Source organism: Anomaloglossus baeobatrachus, chromosome 5 (assembly GCF_048569485.1).
Source record: "Anomaloglossus baeobatrachus isolate aAnoBae1 chromosome 5, aAnoBae1.hap1, whole genome shotgun sequence".
Classification (NCBI taxonomy): domain Eukaryota; kingdom Metazoa; phylum Chordata; class Amphibia; order Anura; family Aromobatidae; genus Anomaloglossus; species Anomaloglossus baeobatrachus.
In genome coordinates this window covers 69314090-69330326 of record NC_134357.1, presented here as the reverse complement: position 1 = coordinate 69330326, position 16237 = coordinate 69314090, and the positions used below count along the sequence as shown (strand labels likewise).

General features: G+C 41.7%; 1 protein-coding gene across 1 annotated transcript in view; it reads right to left on the bottom strand.

The window, feature by feature from the left end:
* Positions 1-1653: 1653 nt before the first annotated feature.
* The window catches only part of LOC142312638 (olfactory receptor 8A1-like), a 36982-nt gene continuing 22398 nt past the window's right edge, over positions 1654-16237 (bottom strand). The window contains exons 3-7 of the mRNA XM_075351635.1: positions 3069-3142; positions 2896-2962; positions 2248-2453; positions 1968-2151; positions 1654-1874 (exon numbers count right to left, since the gene is read on the bottom strand). Coding sequence (XP_075207750.1) covers positions 1654-1874; positions 1968-2151; positions 2248-2453; positions 2896-2962; positions 3069-3142 — 752 coding nt within the window. The remainder of the gene's footprint in view (positions 1875-1967; positions 2152-2247; positions 2454-2895; positions 2963-3068; positions 3143-16237) is intronic.

Here is a 16237-nt window from a genome sequence, read left to right as displayed (position 1 = left end):
TCTACTTCTATTTCAAATTTTGACGCTAACTCCTCATGGTGCCTGTTGCAGCCATAAACTACACCCTTTCAATAGCAGTTGTGCCTATTTTCACAACTGTATCAGGTGAACGCATCTGATATTTATTCTATAAATGATTGTAACGTTAGTACCCTATTAGCGCCTTTTGTCTTTTTCGTCTCCTTCACATGACGATGGCTTAGGAAGGTTGATTTTATTAAAAGATTTCCTTTTTTGTTGACTGCACAAATAAAAACCTCATTTATAAAAATGAGAACACTTATTATAAAGGGTACATAATTTGTAAGCTTCAAGTTACAACTTTGGCTGGATCATCTTCTTGTGACGTCCTGGCAAAACCAGGTAGTCACAAAAGTTACATCCTCCTTGTCACCACCAGAAACCCACACTTAGGCATAACACACAGCCATTAAACCCTAGCCACCCCCTCATGATAATAGGGACACACCAGTGGGCAAGATCAGGCGGATGAGAATGCCCACCTAGGGTTCCTGAGGTGTCAGGGGTGGGTAGACAGCAGATGACTTTTGACAGTTGAAGTGTGGAGAGCTGACAGCATTGTGGTCCGGGGTAGTAGCCCTGGGACTACTTGGCTAGGTTGGCAGACAGTGAACAGGGCCACAGGCAACGGAGATCCAGTCGCAGGAGACCTAAAGTGGACCAGGGCAGGGTTGTAGCCCGCCGGTGCCGACAGCGGGAATTCGGTCCAGAGGCCGTGCACAGTCGAGGTGCCTGGACCCTAGAACGAGGAAGGTTGCAAGCCCCTCTCCAATTAACCAGCCGGGGACGAGGTTCCAGACTTTGTCCCATTAACTGCCCAGATAGAGCAAACGAAAGTCCAACGCGCGGGATAGGGTGCCCGTCAGAATCCACTGAAATCCCAAGGGTCAGCTTTCGCAGGCCACAGCTCCCAATACATACAGAACCGGGAGTGAACTTTTCCGTTCCATGTGAAGTCATTCAGAAGGAAAGAAAAACAAAGTGCAGGAGGAAGGGATACCTATTCATTAACCTGGGTGCGGGACCCGAATGCACCCTCCTAAGGCAGCCGGCCACTGACAACTTGGTTTACTACTGGACTTGTGTGAAATTACTGAACTGCAGTACACCAGTGTCCCCCGGTCCAGCCCTGCGCGCCACCTCCAGCAGCCATCACTCCCGTGTTCCACCCTCGGGCCCTGGGACCCGTGGAGGGGATCTCACCTTGCTTCCCCGCTCCATCAGCCCTGGGCGCCCCATCACCAGGCAGTGGCGGTGCCACCATCCCTCACCACAACCCACGGGTGGCATCACAGACACAACACCTCCCCTGTAAATATCCCCTTTCCCGACGGTTGTGAGGATGGGCGGCTGTGAGAGCCCGGGTCCGGTCATCACTCGAGCCGCAGCAGCGAACCCGGATCCGAGCAGGCCCCTCAGAGAGAGAAGCGGCAGCGGCCCCTGCCCGCAACATTCAACATTCTCTCCAAATGCCGCACAGGTTGTTTTTAGTGTATATCCCTTTTATTTAATTTATGCTGGAAAGTTCTAAAGTTAAAGGCTGCAGGGATGGATAAAATGTTGGAAATGGAAATTGTGGAAATTCATAGTCTATAAATAATAACTAACTGTGTTCTTCATTGATTCTGGTCTTCACTCTCTCCTGGACCTGTTTAAAACTGCTACCAATGGTTCTGTAGAGCGCTTGAACTTTCTTGAACCTGCAACCTCAGAAGAACCTTGAATTATTCTACTAATACTTCTTGTAAAAGCTCCTTTGACCTCTTTATTCCTTAGACTGTATAACAAAGGATTCAGCATAGGAATCACTAATGTATTTAGAAGGGATATTGATTTTGTGTTATGAAGATGACCTTGTGGCATCAAGTAGACAAAAAACAAAGACATGTAAAGTGTTATAATGACACTGAGGTGAGAGGAGCAAGTAGAAAAAGCCTTAAATCTACCTTCTGTGGTCTGAATTTTTGAGATTACCAAAATGATGAAAACATATGATATCAATGTTAGGAAGAAACTCGGGACAGCTATACAAGCAGCTTCAAAGCGTAAAAAGTATTCCACTTCTGACACGTCACCACACAATAATTGTAACAAAGGTTCTAGATCACAAAAGAGATGGTCGACAATGGGCTGATTACAGTAGGAAAAGGAAGATAACATACTTAAGGCAGGTATGGGATCTAGAAAACTCAGAAGACAAGTCCCAATGACTAGCAAAGTAGTTACCTTTCTGCTCAAGATCAGATGATAGCGTAGCGGGTTACAGATGGCCACGTAGCGGTCATATGACATTACTGTTAAAATGAGGATTTCATTACTTTGAAGGGCAATAAACAGGTACATCTGTGCCAAGCAATATTCATAAGATATTAATCTCATGTCCAGGAATGTCAGAATAAACTTGGGGAAGATAAATGATGTGAAGCAAATGTCTATGAAGGACAAGTTGAATAAGAAAAAATACATTGGATTATGAAGTTGAGAATCAGCATAAATGATAAGGATGAGGATGATGTTCTCCACAAGGCAGAGAATATACAAAGTCAGAAAAATAAAGAATAGTAGAATTTGTAAGTGTGGATATTCATAGAATCCCAATAAGATAAATGCATTCTCAAGGGACCTGTTAAATACGTTCATCTGGTTCCAATCATAAACTGTACCAAGCTTGTCCAGAAAAGTATCCTTTCAGAAGATATGATGTAGATCTGCATCAACTTTAGTATATCAGTGACTGTGTTTTTTAACTTCATGGGTATAGATGGTACCTTACTATATGTGTATACCTTAAATGTTATAAAACCATTCCAAAACTCCAAAGCCATATCATTTTTATTTGAAGAGATGAGCGGATCAGGAAAAATTAGAATTTACCTTTTAGTATTAATTTTGACCAGTTATTCTCAACAAATTTAATGTCCTTTATTATGCTCTGAGGTATCTATAGACCCCAAAACATAATAGATGTAATGAATAAAAAAGAGAGAAAAACTTATGCTCAACTTAGTTGAGCTCATCTCTCCGGTCCCTCCACACCTCACCATTACCCATCCAGTCGCATCTTCAGCTTGCCACCATTTTTTGCTGAACTTCCCAAAAGGCTGGAACTGGAATTTTGGGTCTGATGAGACAAAGGAGAGTTCTGCTCAAGCATACACAGAACCACCCAGGGGATAATCAAACTGGGAAGTCCTAGATCAGCGTGAGAGGCCTGGGGAATTCAACACAAGTGGTAGCAATATGATGATAACACTGATGACAGCAAGGATCAGAGAGCCAGAGTGATAAGTGGTGGGGTGGACATATTTTTTTTTTACATTTTCATGGCCTTTTTATGGTTCAGAAAAATCGCAGCCAATGGACGCCATTTTGCTGACCCCTAAAGAAAAAATACACACTTTGGTGAATGCAGACTGTTATACAAGTCCAGTAAAATTCAATTGCACTTTAATTTATTATCCCATCTCTAATCATTTCGCTACAATCCAGCAATAGTAAAAGAGTTAAAATGATTGGGCTAAACAGTATATCACAAGAGTATATCAGATTTTTGAAAATACTTTTTTAAATCTTTTCACGGAACAACTTGGAAGATATGAGACTTGATACAATGTAAAGTAGTCAGTGTACAGCTTGTATACGGTAACTGTGAAACATTTGGTGTTCTCCCTAAATAACTCAGCACACAGCCATTACCCCCTTCTCCATTTTCCATTTTTATTTTTTTCCTCCCCTTCCTCCATATGAGGGGTTTTTTTTGTGGGACAAGTTGTACTTTTGAATAACACCATTTATTCTTTCACATGTACTTGAAAGCAAAAATGTGCAATTCCACAATTTTTTTTTTATTTACCATGTTCACTATATGGTAAAACTGACCTGCCAGTATGATTTCCCAGGTCAGTATGAGTTCATAGATACCAAATATGTATATATTTATTTTCCTTTAATTAATGAAAAAAAAAGAAATGTGGGGGGAAAAATAAGAATTGCGCTTTTGTCATCATATTCTGAGACCCTTAGCGTTCTCATTTTTCAAGATCTGGGGCCCAGTGATGGCTTATCTTTTGCATCTTGACCTGAAAATTTTAATTATACCAATTTGGGGTACATATGATGGTTTATTCGCCTCTTGTTGCATTTTATTGTAATGTTGTGGCAACGCAAAAATTCTAAATCTGGCGTTTTGATTTTTTTATCTCACTATGCCCTTCACCAATCATATTATTTTTTTTTTAAGATTTAGATAGATCAGGAATTTGTGAATGTAGTGACAGCAATTTTATATATATATATATATATATATATATATATATATATATATGCTTTTTTTATATATATATATATATATATATATATATATATATATATATATATATATATACACATATATATATATATATATATATATATATATGTATATACATAGTGTATAACTGTTTTATTTTGAACATGGCAAAAGTGGGAAATTTGAACTTTTATGGTGTTTCTTATATTTTTAAAAACATTTTTTTTTCCACTTTTCATTCATTTTACTAGTCCCCTTAGGGACTTGAAGCTAACACTGTCCGATTACTTTTGCAGTTTAGAGCGGTGCTTCAGCATCACTCTGAACAGCAAAAATGCTGATCTCTTAATGCCGCCATTCAGCAGAGATCACAGGAACTATGTCATTACAGTGGCAGGGGTCATCATCTGATCCCTGACTGTCAGAACTACCCAATGGCATCCCATTATCATGTCACGGGGCCACCAATGGCAGTGAGCACATTAAAATCCACTATTAGAGACTGACAGCAGGATTTAACTGGTTAACTGGTTTGAGTGAATATCCAATCCACCTGCGCCTGTTAGCTGCACATTTCGGCTTATCAGATCAGTTGATATGTGCAAGGAAAACATGCGTGCTCGCCACATGAGCCAGCATTAAAGGAATAAATATGGCCTTGTACATACAGGTATGTCAAAGGTCATGAAGCGGTTAATCTCTAAAGCCATTCTCTTTTCAAAACAGACATAGGAGTGCTGCCTGCATTGACTCGGAGCTTAAAAGGGTGGGGGTCAACCTGTCAGTGCTCAGACCATACACCGCACATTACATTACATTGATCTGAATGGCTGTCATCCCAGAAGAATGAGTCTTCTAAAGATAATGCCGACAAAGCCCACAAACAGTTTGCTGACGACAAGGACATTGATTACTGGAGCTGTTCTGTGGTCTGATTATATGTCATATATATGTCAATTGTGTGTTGTAGCAATCAGGTGAGGAGTACAAATACAAGTGTGTCCTGCCTACAGTTAAGCATGGTGGTGGGAGTGTTATGGTTGGGGCTGTGGTAGTGCTGCCAGCTTTGGGAAGCTATAGTTCATTAAGGGAATCATGAATATCAATATGTACTGGGACATACTGAAGCAGAGCATAATCCCCTTCTAGAAGAAAATTGGCCTTAGGGCATATTTCCAATATGATAATGACCCCAAACACACCTCCAAGATGACCACTGCCTTACTAAAGAAGATGAGGGTAAAGGTGCATGTCTCCAAACCTAACCCTATTGAGCATCTGTGGAACATCCTCAGTTGAAAGGTGGAAGAGCGCAAGATCTTTAACATCTACCAGTTCCCTGATGTCGTCATGAAGGATGGAAGAGGATTCCAGTGGCTCCTGTGAAGCTCTAGTGACCTCCATACCCAAAAGAGTTAAGACAGTCCTTGAAAATAATGGTGGCTACACAAAATATTGACATTTTGGGCACAATTATTGGGGTTCTCTTTGGGCTGATATCAGACCAGTGTGAAGATATTTAGATATTGCCAGAGAGGTTGCTTAGGTACGTTGCATACGTGTCAGGGGTATGCTTTGGAGTAGGGTAATGCCTGAATTATATTTTAATATTTCTTTAGATAGACCATCTGCTATACTATTTTATTTCTTTCTTCGTTTTCTTTCTTTCTTTCTTTCTTTCTTTCTTTCTTTCTTTCTTTCTTTCTTTCTTTCTTTCCTTCTTTCTTTCCTTCTTTCTTTCCTTCTTTCTTTCTTTCCTTCTTTCTTTCTTTCCTTCTTTCCTTCTTTCTTTCCTTCTTTCTTTCTTTCTTTCTTTCCTTCTTTCTTACTTTCCTTCTTTCTTTCTTTCTTTCTTTCTTCTGCCGCACCCTCACTTCTAATATTTTTATTCTCAATATAATTGTTACGTTCAATTAATTGTTTGTATATAGCTTTTCCTTCTACAAGATTGTACTTTATACAGTTGTAATTTATATTGCATCTTAACAGCTATATTTTTGTAATTTATATAAATATGTTCCTCCTCCTCCCCCGTTCTTTTTTCTTCCTTTCTTCACTTCTTTTCAGAATAAAAGTTTACTTTCCAAATTCCCCATCCCTCTCCCATACCCATTATCTATATTATTTTACTATGTATGTTTACAATGTACAGTATTCCTCAAATATTGTAATGTGCCTTAAGAACCTTATTCTTCCCATTACCCAGTTGTAATTCCTCTTTTAAAATAAAAAAATTTAAATGAAAAAATGGTCCAAATTAGACTACTGACTCAAAAAAGCCAAAAAGCAGCCCATGCACACACATGCAAATTTAAAAAGACATCTAAAAATGCATTAACAAATAGATTTAGTTCAGCTCTTCTTTTTTTCCACAAGTGTTTTTAATCCGGAAACATCTATGAAATGTTGGCTTAGTTTTTAATTCTCCTTATACACCTGATCTTGATTACAGTAATATAATATGGATACCCAGTAAATACATAACTTTTGTCATATCTTTCTGTATTTGTTTATTGTTTTAATTAAATAATTGAAGCTGTCACATGAAGTTCGATCTTCTAAAACCACACATTACAGCTGTATATCATATAAGCCTGTGTTAATTTCTTTCTGCTCATGAAGCAAAAATAAGAAAAAAAAGTGTGTGAATACAATTAAGTTTTATACAAAAACTTAAATATCAAATGACTTTCCTACCTTATAATTCAGGGTCCAACCTCTGAAACCCACAGACATCAGACAATAACTGGCCAATTTTCTGGAAGCTAAGAAACCCACATTCTGACGGTCACCTTCACACATTGGTATTTTGGTCAGTATTTTGTAGCAGTATTAGTAAGACAAAACATAAACAAAGATATCTGAAGGTGAAATATTTGCACTACTTGTATATCTTGGATCCATGTCTTTTGGTTTCAAAAAACTAATGCAAATCACTGATATAAATATTGCGATGTAAAAGACAATAAAGGCTGAATGGAGATATTTTTATGGCATTGGTGTTCTCGGGGACTCTGATGAAGAAGGCACGTTTGAGCCTTTGAAACGCGTTGGATCGTTTTTTGCCCCTCACAGCCTCCTGTAGCCTGTCTTGAGTTTTTGTGATGTCACACGGTCTCCACACTAGTGATGGGAAATCTAGTTCATTTTGGTGATTAGTTCACCATGAACTAGTTCACTGAAAAGATTAGTTCAAAAGATTAGCTCATTTAGTTCATTTAGTTCAGTATTTCTCTCCACCCTATCCTGTGAGGAGCTGACAGGAAATGCATCATGTGACCTGTGAACTAAATAAACTATATGAGCTGCTGAACTAAATGTTCTACTGAGAATGAATCAGGACAGCCTAGTTCAGTCTGATGCATCTCACTGAGCCCAGCAGCGCCCCCTGTGTAGAGTGTAGAGTACTGACTCATAATGAATGTGTATGAGGGAGCTGAGAAGCAGTTCAGCAGCCACCATTTTGAGAACAGAACAGGAGCCAGTGGTAAAGATTTTAGCAAGGCTGATCTAGGCTACAGGAGGGTGATCCTCTACAGGAGGCTGATCCTCTACAGGAGGGTGATCCTATCACACAGACGGGTGAGGGGCATGAACCACACACACAAACTCTCTCTCTCATACACACATATGAGCTATGTCTGTCTACTGTGCAATTTCAGTTTTTATTAATATTATTATTACTATTATATTTGTATTTGATGTGTGGTCTAGTGTTTTACTACCTTCTTTTCCAGCATCAGGGGCTATAAAGAGCAAGTGTGAGAGCAGGAGCCTCCTGGAGCTGTAGAGGATCACTCTGTCTCCTCACACTGCTGTTTAGTTCAAAAGATTAGTTCATTTAGTTCAGTATTTCTCTCCACCCTGTCCTATGAGCTGACAGGAAATGCATCATGTGACCTGTGAACTAAATGAACTATATGATATGCTGAACTAAATGTTCTACTGAGAATGAATCAGGACAGTCTAGTTCAATCTGATGCATTTCACTGAGCCCAGCAGCGCCCCCTGTGGTAGTGTAGAGTACTGACCCATAATGAATGTGTATGAGGGAGCTGAGGAGCAGTTCAGCATTCACCATTTTGAGAACAGAACAGGAGCCAGTGGTAAAGTTTTTAGCAAGACTGATCTTCTAGACTACAGGAGGCTGATCCTCTACAGGAGGCTGATCCTATCACACAGACAGGTGAGTGGCATGAACCACACACAGAAAAACTCTCTCTCATACACACATATGAGCTGTGTCTGTCTACTGTGCAATTTCAGTTTTTATTAATATTATTATTACTATTATATTTGTATTTGATGTGTGCTAGTGTTTTACTACCTTCAAGTGTGAGAGCAGGAGCCTCCTGGAGCTGTAGAGGATCACTCTCTGTCTCCTCACACTGCTGTTTAGTTCATAATGAACTAATCTCTGTCAGGATGGTGAACTAGATGAACTAGTTCACTCTGAAGATTAGTTCATTTTGAACTACTCACTCACGAACTACCCATCACTACTCCACACGCATGCTGTCAGGTAATCAGGCAAGCCACCGGCCGGGGCTCCTGGATACCTGCATCAGTTTCCTGTCGCATGCCACTCATCCTGCTGGGCAAAGGGAAGCCCTGATTCTTCTGTTCCTAAAGCCCGCTCCATGCACATTTGCATAACGTGCATTTGTTGCCAGCCCGTGGTGGACACCTTCAGTGCAGGCACTCACACCATTCTAGTGCCTGTAGTGCATCACGGACTTCCCACTGAGGACAGTTAATTATTCATTCGTCTGGCCTGCTACTCTCTATAGGCAAGTTTTTAACCCTTACTTATCATTAGAATGTTTAGTGATGTTTTGTGAGCGCTGTAGTGTATTGTTTCTAATTTATACATTTGACACATACCTGAAATACATTTTCATGCTAAACATCTGCCCAGAGCATAATTTTATCAAAGCCCTAAAGGGAATCTGTCAGCCACTTTTACCCCTCTACCCTCGTAAACAATATATTTGACTGTGTAGTGCTTTAAAAGATTAGTCACTCAATCTCTATATGGCTCCAAAGTGCTGCTTCAGCAATGAGAAATCCTATTTTCATGTTCGGTATGAAAGTGCATTGAGATGTGACGATGCACTTACAGCTTCTCAGCTTTTAATTTATCCCTAAACTACTAGCACTGATCTCTGGTTGATTGGCAGGAAATTTGCTCTGAGATACCGGAAACTAACATGTCAATCATACAGGGAAAGGTTCTGCAAGTTCAGCGAATACAGCAGAGGCTGAGCAGCTGTAAGTGCATCGTCACACTCCGATGCACTTATAGGCTGCACTTCAAAATGTGAATTCTTTGTGATCAACTGTGAGATTTTTCAAAGGGCTACACATTCTTAGGCCTCTGACACACATCTGTGCCGCCGGTACGTGTTTGCCATTTTTTGCACGTACCGGCGGCACGGAGACACGTTCAGCAATGCTACCCTATTGTAGCAGGTACACACACGTAAAACCACACGGAACGTGTGTCCGTGTGCGTTTGTACGTGTGTGCGTTTTTCTACACGCTGACATGTCCACGTTTTCTCCGGCAGCACGGGTGTCACACGGCCCACACCCGTATCACACGGATGTAGTGTGGATGCGGTCCCGTGTGACACGCGCCGGAGAAAACACACATGTCAGTGGAAAAAAAACAAAAACATTTACTCACCTTCTCCAGCCCTCCTGTCTCTGCCGCTGCCACTTGCTGCCGACCGCCGCTCATTGTGCTCATTTAATATTCACTTCACTGCAGCCGGCAGCAGCAGCAGCGGGGAGACGGCAGGGCTGGAGACCGAAGATCAGCACCACAGACAGCAGCTCGGACCACGTGAGTATGCAAATTACCGGTTCTACGTGTGCTATCGTGGATAGCACACGTAGAACACACGTGGACCGCACGTATCCGAGACACGTACTTACCACACGCAACACGCAGGGAAAATACGTGTCTCGCGGCACTTGCGTGTTTTTAACGGAAGTGTGTTTCAGACCTTATATATTACATATATATATATATATATATATATATATATATATATATATATATATTATAGGCCTTATATATTACATATGCTGTGTTGGGGGGAGGTGAAGTTGATTGAAGGTTCCCGTAAAACAAACAGTACATATTCCTCTATTGTCTGGCAGCAAAACCTGGACTCCATAATAAATAAATAAATCTTAAAAGCTCTAGTAAAATTTTAAAAAATTGTCATGAATAACATCTTTAAAATGAAAACTGAAATGTTATTAACAGAAACACCTACTGTATAAGGAGTATAAGACAGATGTGGTGTTAAAATCAGAATATTTATTTGGATTTTTTTCCTAAATCATGGTGTTAAAATTAAAACATTTTGGGATTTTATTTCTGATTCTGAAAATAAAATGTAAAAATAAAACTTACAGTGAGAAATTATAGCGTAGAGACCCCTGCTCAAAGTCTAATATCTCATCACCGACAGTATATAACATCTCAGCATCCACAATATATAATGCCAGCTTATCCAGAACAAGTATCATAGATTCATTATCCCAGCCCTTTGGGAATAAGTCAGTCTCAACCATTTACTTAATAATTTATTTGTTTTATTAACTTCTAGATGGAACTTAGTTGTTGGAAGTAATTTTCACTGAAAAGATACTGCAACTTATTTCTTCAGTTTTATTGCACCACATATCGTTGGCTATACTTTTATAGTTGCAGCTGATGGCAGCATTTCCAAAGATCATAAAAACCCTCAAACATGTGAAAAATATAACCAAATCCATAATAGAAGATATGACAAAGACCGTATGGGGGAAGATAAAGAACGGCGGGACAGCGAGAAGAGCAGTAAAGTGAGTATTAGGCTATGTGCGCACTAGGCGTTTTTTTGCGCAGTGTTTTTGCACATTTTTCATGTGCGTTTTTGTGCGGTTTTGGGCTCAAATCTGCATGACTTTGCTTCCCCAGCAAAGTCTATGATTTTTCATTTTTGCTGTCCGCACACAACTTTTTTTTTAGCTGCGTTTTTGAGCTAAAAAAAATGGACATGTCAATTCTTCCCTGCGTTTTACTGTGTTCTTCACCCATGCAATGCATTGGAAAAACGCAGCAAAACGCAGTGATCAAAAATGCAGCAAAATGCAGCCAAAAATGTACCAAAATGCGGTAAAAACGCATGCATTTTTTCCGGTGAGTTTTTGCAGCGGGTGCGGGGTTTTTTTTCGGCCAAAAACGCACAAAAATGCAGCGTCAAAAAAAACGCTATGTGCGCACATAGCCTAAGATTTTTTTTTATTTTAACCTCTTGATAGCGCTTTATGGTTAAGCAAAATAAAGAACCAGAATGCCGCAACATTGCTGAATCCACACAGAAGTGTACTACAAAAATATCCAATTTTTGGCCAAAAGGGATTATTGTAAAATTTGAGTAGAATTAAATTCCACTTGATTATTTTCCCTCATCTCAACTACTAGCAAACTTTAAAATAGTGAAAAGTACACCAGTGGATTTTCATATAAAATTGTATGAATCCTTTATTGAGCCTTCATTAAAAATTTCATGGACACATGAAGGAGAGAGCAACATAGTCTTGATAAGTTTCGACTTCAACTCAGTCTTTGTAGAAACATATGTGATACAAACATGAAATTTGTGATTGGTGGGAGTGCGCCATCCCATACCCCCATAGATAGTCTGTTCCCAATGCTGGCAGGGGCCAGAAGTGCTCAGATGTGAAGCTGCACAGTTTCATCATTTGTATAGTGGTCACGCTGGTTACTCCACATCTACCACTTATTCAAACCAGTCTGTATTATATCAACAGCCATTTTAGGAAATTCATCTTAATCAGATGACGAACTATTCTTACTTCACACAGAATTTCAAAACTCCCAAAATTGATTGTCTAATCTCTAAAGAGGGCTTTACACGCTACGATAAATCTAACGAGATGTCGGCAGGGTCACGTCATAAGTGACGCACATCCGGCATCGTTAGTGATATCGTATAGTGATGAGCGAGTACTAAAAAGCTCGGGTGCTCGAGGCTCGGGCCGAGCATCCCAAGATACTCATGTACTCGGCCCGAGCACCGAGCCCAATGTTATCCCATGGGAGACCCGAGTATTTTTATGAAATGACCCCCGGCAGCATGTAGAAACCCTAAAAATGTCACAAAAGTCTCAGAAGAGTGCTCAAATGACATGGCAACAGAATGGGGAAGACCCCTTGAAGCATTTATCACTCAAAAGTCACAGCTGTGAACAATTTTGTCCGCGTTTTACGCCATTTTTACGGACTCACCAGAAAACCTTCCAAAATGACACCAAAATGAATTTTCATGGCGGAAATGTTAAGGGCACATACCTAATAGTGAGATAGAGCTGGTGTATGTTACTTTTGGAGATTACATGAAAGATTTTACGTGAAAACATTGTGTGGCACTCCGATGTCCCTGAAAAGAGACGTACATGAAGGCCTCTTGAGTCTAATGTGCCTATTTTGAGGAAGTGGGTCTATTGTAGTATAGCCCTTTGGCAGGGCAGCCAAAAATTGGGAGGCTCCACATTGTCCCTGGATAGAGACGTGCATGAGGGCCTGTAACCCTGAAGTGCCCATTGTAAGGAAGTGGGTCTATTGTAGTATAGCCCTTTGGCAGGACAGCCAAAAATTGGGAGGCTCCACGTTGTCCCTGGATAGAGACGTGCATGAGGGCCTGTAAACCTGAAGTGCCCATTGTAAGGAAGTGGGTCTATTGTAGTATAGCCCTTTGGCAGGGCAGCCAAAAATTGGGAGGCTCCACGTTGTCCCTGGATAGAGACGTGCATGAGGGCCTGTAAACCTGAAGTGCCCATTGTAAGGAAGTGGGTCTATTGTAGTATAGCCCTTAGGCAGGGCAGCCAAAAATTGGGAGGCTCCACGTTGTCCCTGGATAGAGACGTGCATGAGGGCCTGTAAACCTGAAGTGCCCATTGTAAGGAAGTGGGTCTATTGTAGTATAGCCCTTTGGCAGGGCAGCCAAAAATTGGGAGGCTCCACATTGTCCCTGGATAGAGACGTGCATGAGGGCCTGTAAACCTGAAGTGCCCATTGTAAGGAAGTGGGTCTATTGTAGTATAGCCCTTAGGCAGGGCAGTCAAAAATTGGGAGGCTCCACATTGTCCCTAGATAGAGATGTGCATGAGGGCCTCAAAACATTGTTCCCATTGCAAAGGAGCGGGTCTCCTGTCGTTGTAATGTCCATTCTGAAAGAATGGGCGAAAAAATGTACCACTGGGGGTATACCTGAAACAAAGGCCTAACTATTGTAACGGTCATCATGGTGGCGCATGAGGAGAAGGAGGAGCAGTCCAGCGATTATCCAAAGTCCAGAAGTGTGTACCCATGGGTGAGTGGAGGTACATGGCAAATTCCCGTTTCAAACTTTAAATTCCGCTCTCATTTGCTGGTGGTGTGGTGAAGTCTGGCCCAATCCAACCCTTGTTCATCTTGATCAGAGTCAGCCTGTCAGCATTTTCAGTTGACAGGCGGGTGCGTTTATCTGTAATGATTCCACCTGCGGCACTAAAAACACGCTCTGACAAAACGCTAGCGGCAGGCCAGGACTTCCAAGGCGTAGAGAGACAATTCATGCCACGTGTCCACCTTGGATACCCAATAATTGTAAGGCACAGAGGAATGTCGGAGTACAGTTGTTCAATCTGCAAGGTACTCCTTGAGCATCTGGGCAAACTTAGGATTTCTTGTGGCACTACCCCGCACCTCAGGGGCTGTGGTACATGAGGGGCTGAGAAAACTGTCCCACATCTTAAAGACTGTTCTCCTACCTCTGGACTTCTGCCTCTCTCGGCTGTACGCCTTGGTTGTCCACTGATTCCTGACCTATGCCGCTAGCGTTTTGTGAGGGGAATGCTTTGCCTACTTCCGTGACTATGGCCTTCCGGAACTGCTGCATTTTGGTTGACCTCTCCGCCTCGGGAATAAGAGACATAAAGTTCTCCTTGTAGCGTGGGTCTAACAGTGTTACCAACCAGTAATGATTGTCGGCCAAGATGTTCTTTTTTTTTATCATAAAGGTTTTTATTGAGTTTTCAGAAAAATACAAACTTCTCAGTTCTTCTCAGAACAGGAGCATTGAGTAGCAAGAGGTGGAATAGCCTCGAGCCATTATCAGAATATCAATCTGGGACATTAAATACCCCTTACAACAACAACCTGAACATAGGAGCAGGGAGGGAGGGGGGAAAGAGAGGGGGTGGGGGAAGCAGCTCTACAAGACATTCTTAGGCATAATCAATTTATTTATGGTGTAGGTGTCGGTATCTGGGGGAGGGCCGTTGCATAAAGGGAAGTGGCCCACGGGTGCCATTGTTTAAGTCTCGCCGTTCTCTTCTCTAGGTTGGGGGCCAAGTTGGTTTCGTATAGCCAGTGTAGGTTGATCCTCTCAATTAGATCTCTTTTTGTAGGGGGGCTCACCGACCTCCACTTGTATGCCACACAGTACCTGCCAGCTATGAGAATGTGAGAAATGATGTTTTTTAAAAGATCCGGGATCCCATCTAAGCCAATGTGTAGCACCGCTAAGGTTGGGTTTGGAGAAAGGCGGAGACTAGTAACCTCATGGATTAGATTGAACACCTCCTGCCAGAAGTTAGATAACTTAGGGCAAAACCACCACATATGACATAAGGTGCCCCTGTGGTTGCAGCCCCTCCAGCACAGTGGTGACACATGTGGGGAAAAAGAAGCCAGTTTAGTAGGGGAGTTGTACCACCTCAGATGAACCTTTTTTAATTGCTCTATATGATTGAGACAAGAAGAGAACTTGTGGATCCATTTTGAGGCCGCAAACCATTCTTGCGGCGGAAGCGGAGAAGCTAGATCTTTTTCCCATTTGAGCATATACGGCAATTGTTTGTCCGGTTGTGGGGAGTTTAGCATATTATGGATATATGAAAGGCCTTTGATTTTGCTATTTTGAAAGAATTTTTTAATTGAGGCGTGGTCAGCTGTCGTGGGAGCCGGGAGATGAGGAGCGGACTGAAGAAAGTGACGTATTTGAAAAAACTGGAATAGACTGTGTCGGGGAAGGTTAAATTTATCACACATTTCTGAGTACGGGAGTAGGACGCCTTCTCTATAGAGATCTGCTAGGGTGATTGGACCTCCACGTGTCCAGGCGGCAAGATTCAAGTTCGGAATGAAGGCTTCTAGCGATCTAAGGGGAATGCTGGGACCTAAAGCATGTGACACTGGCTTGCTCCACAAGGACCAAGCTTTCTTTAGAGCTGCTGTGGTGGGTAGAAGATCGCCGGGGGGCGAAGGGGTTAGGAGCAGGGAGTCTATGAATTGTTTAGGGGAGTGGACCTGTGCCCAGGTGTACTCAATCTGTAACCATCTTAAGTCTGAATCATTCCTCCACCAATCTCGAGCCGGTTCCAGGATAGCGGCTCTGTGGTATGTTAGAATATTAGGAATACCCATTCCTCCACCACTTAACGGGGCATGCATGCATCTCAGGGCTATTCTAGGTTTTTTCCCAGCCCATATAAATTTACTCATTAGCGAATGAATTTTGGTGAGATACCGTTGCGGAATTGTTAGGGGCAGGCACCGAAGTAAGTAGATAATTTTTGGGAGGCAGATCATTTTAAAGGTCTGCATTCTCGCCACCCAAGAGAGCGGGAGAAGAGAAAGGCGAGTAAGTTCTCTATCCAGTGAGGTGTGCAGGGTCAGCAGATTTTTCCGGATCACGGAGTGTAGCGGGGCCAGTATAATACCCAGGTAGGGGATACCCTCGTCTTCCCATTTGAAAGGGTAAAGATGAGAAAGAGTGGCTCTAGTTGAGGCGGGCAGGAAGAGCGGAAAAATTAAGGACTTGGTAATATTAAGCTTGTAATACGAGACTTGAGCGAAGGAGGA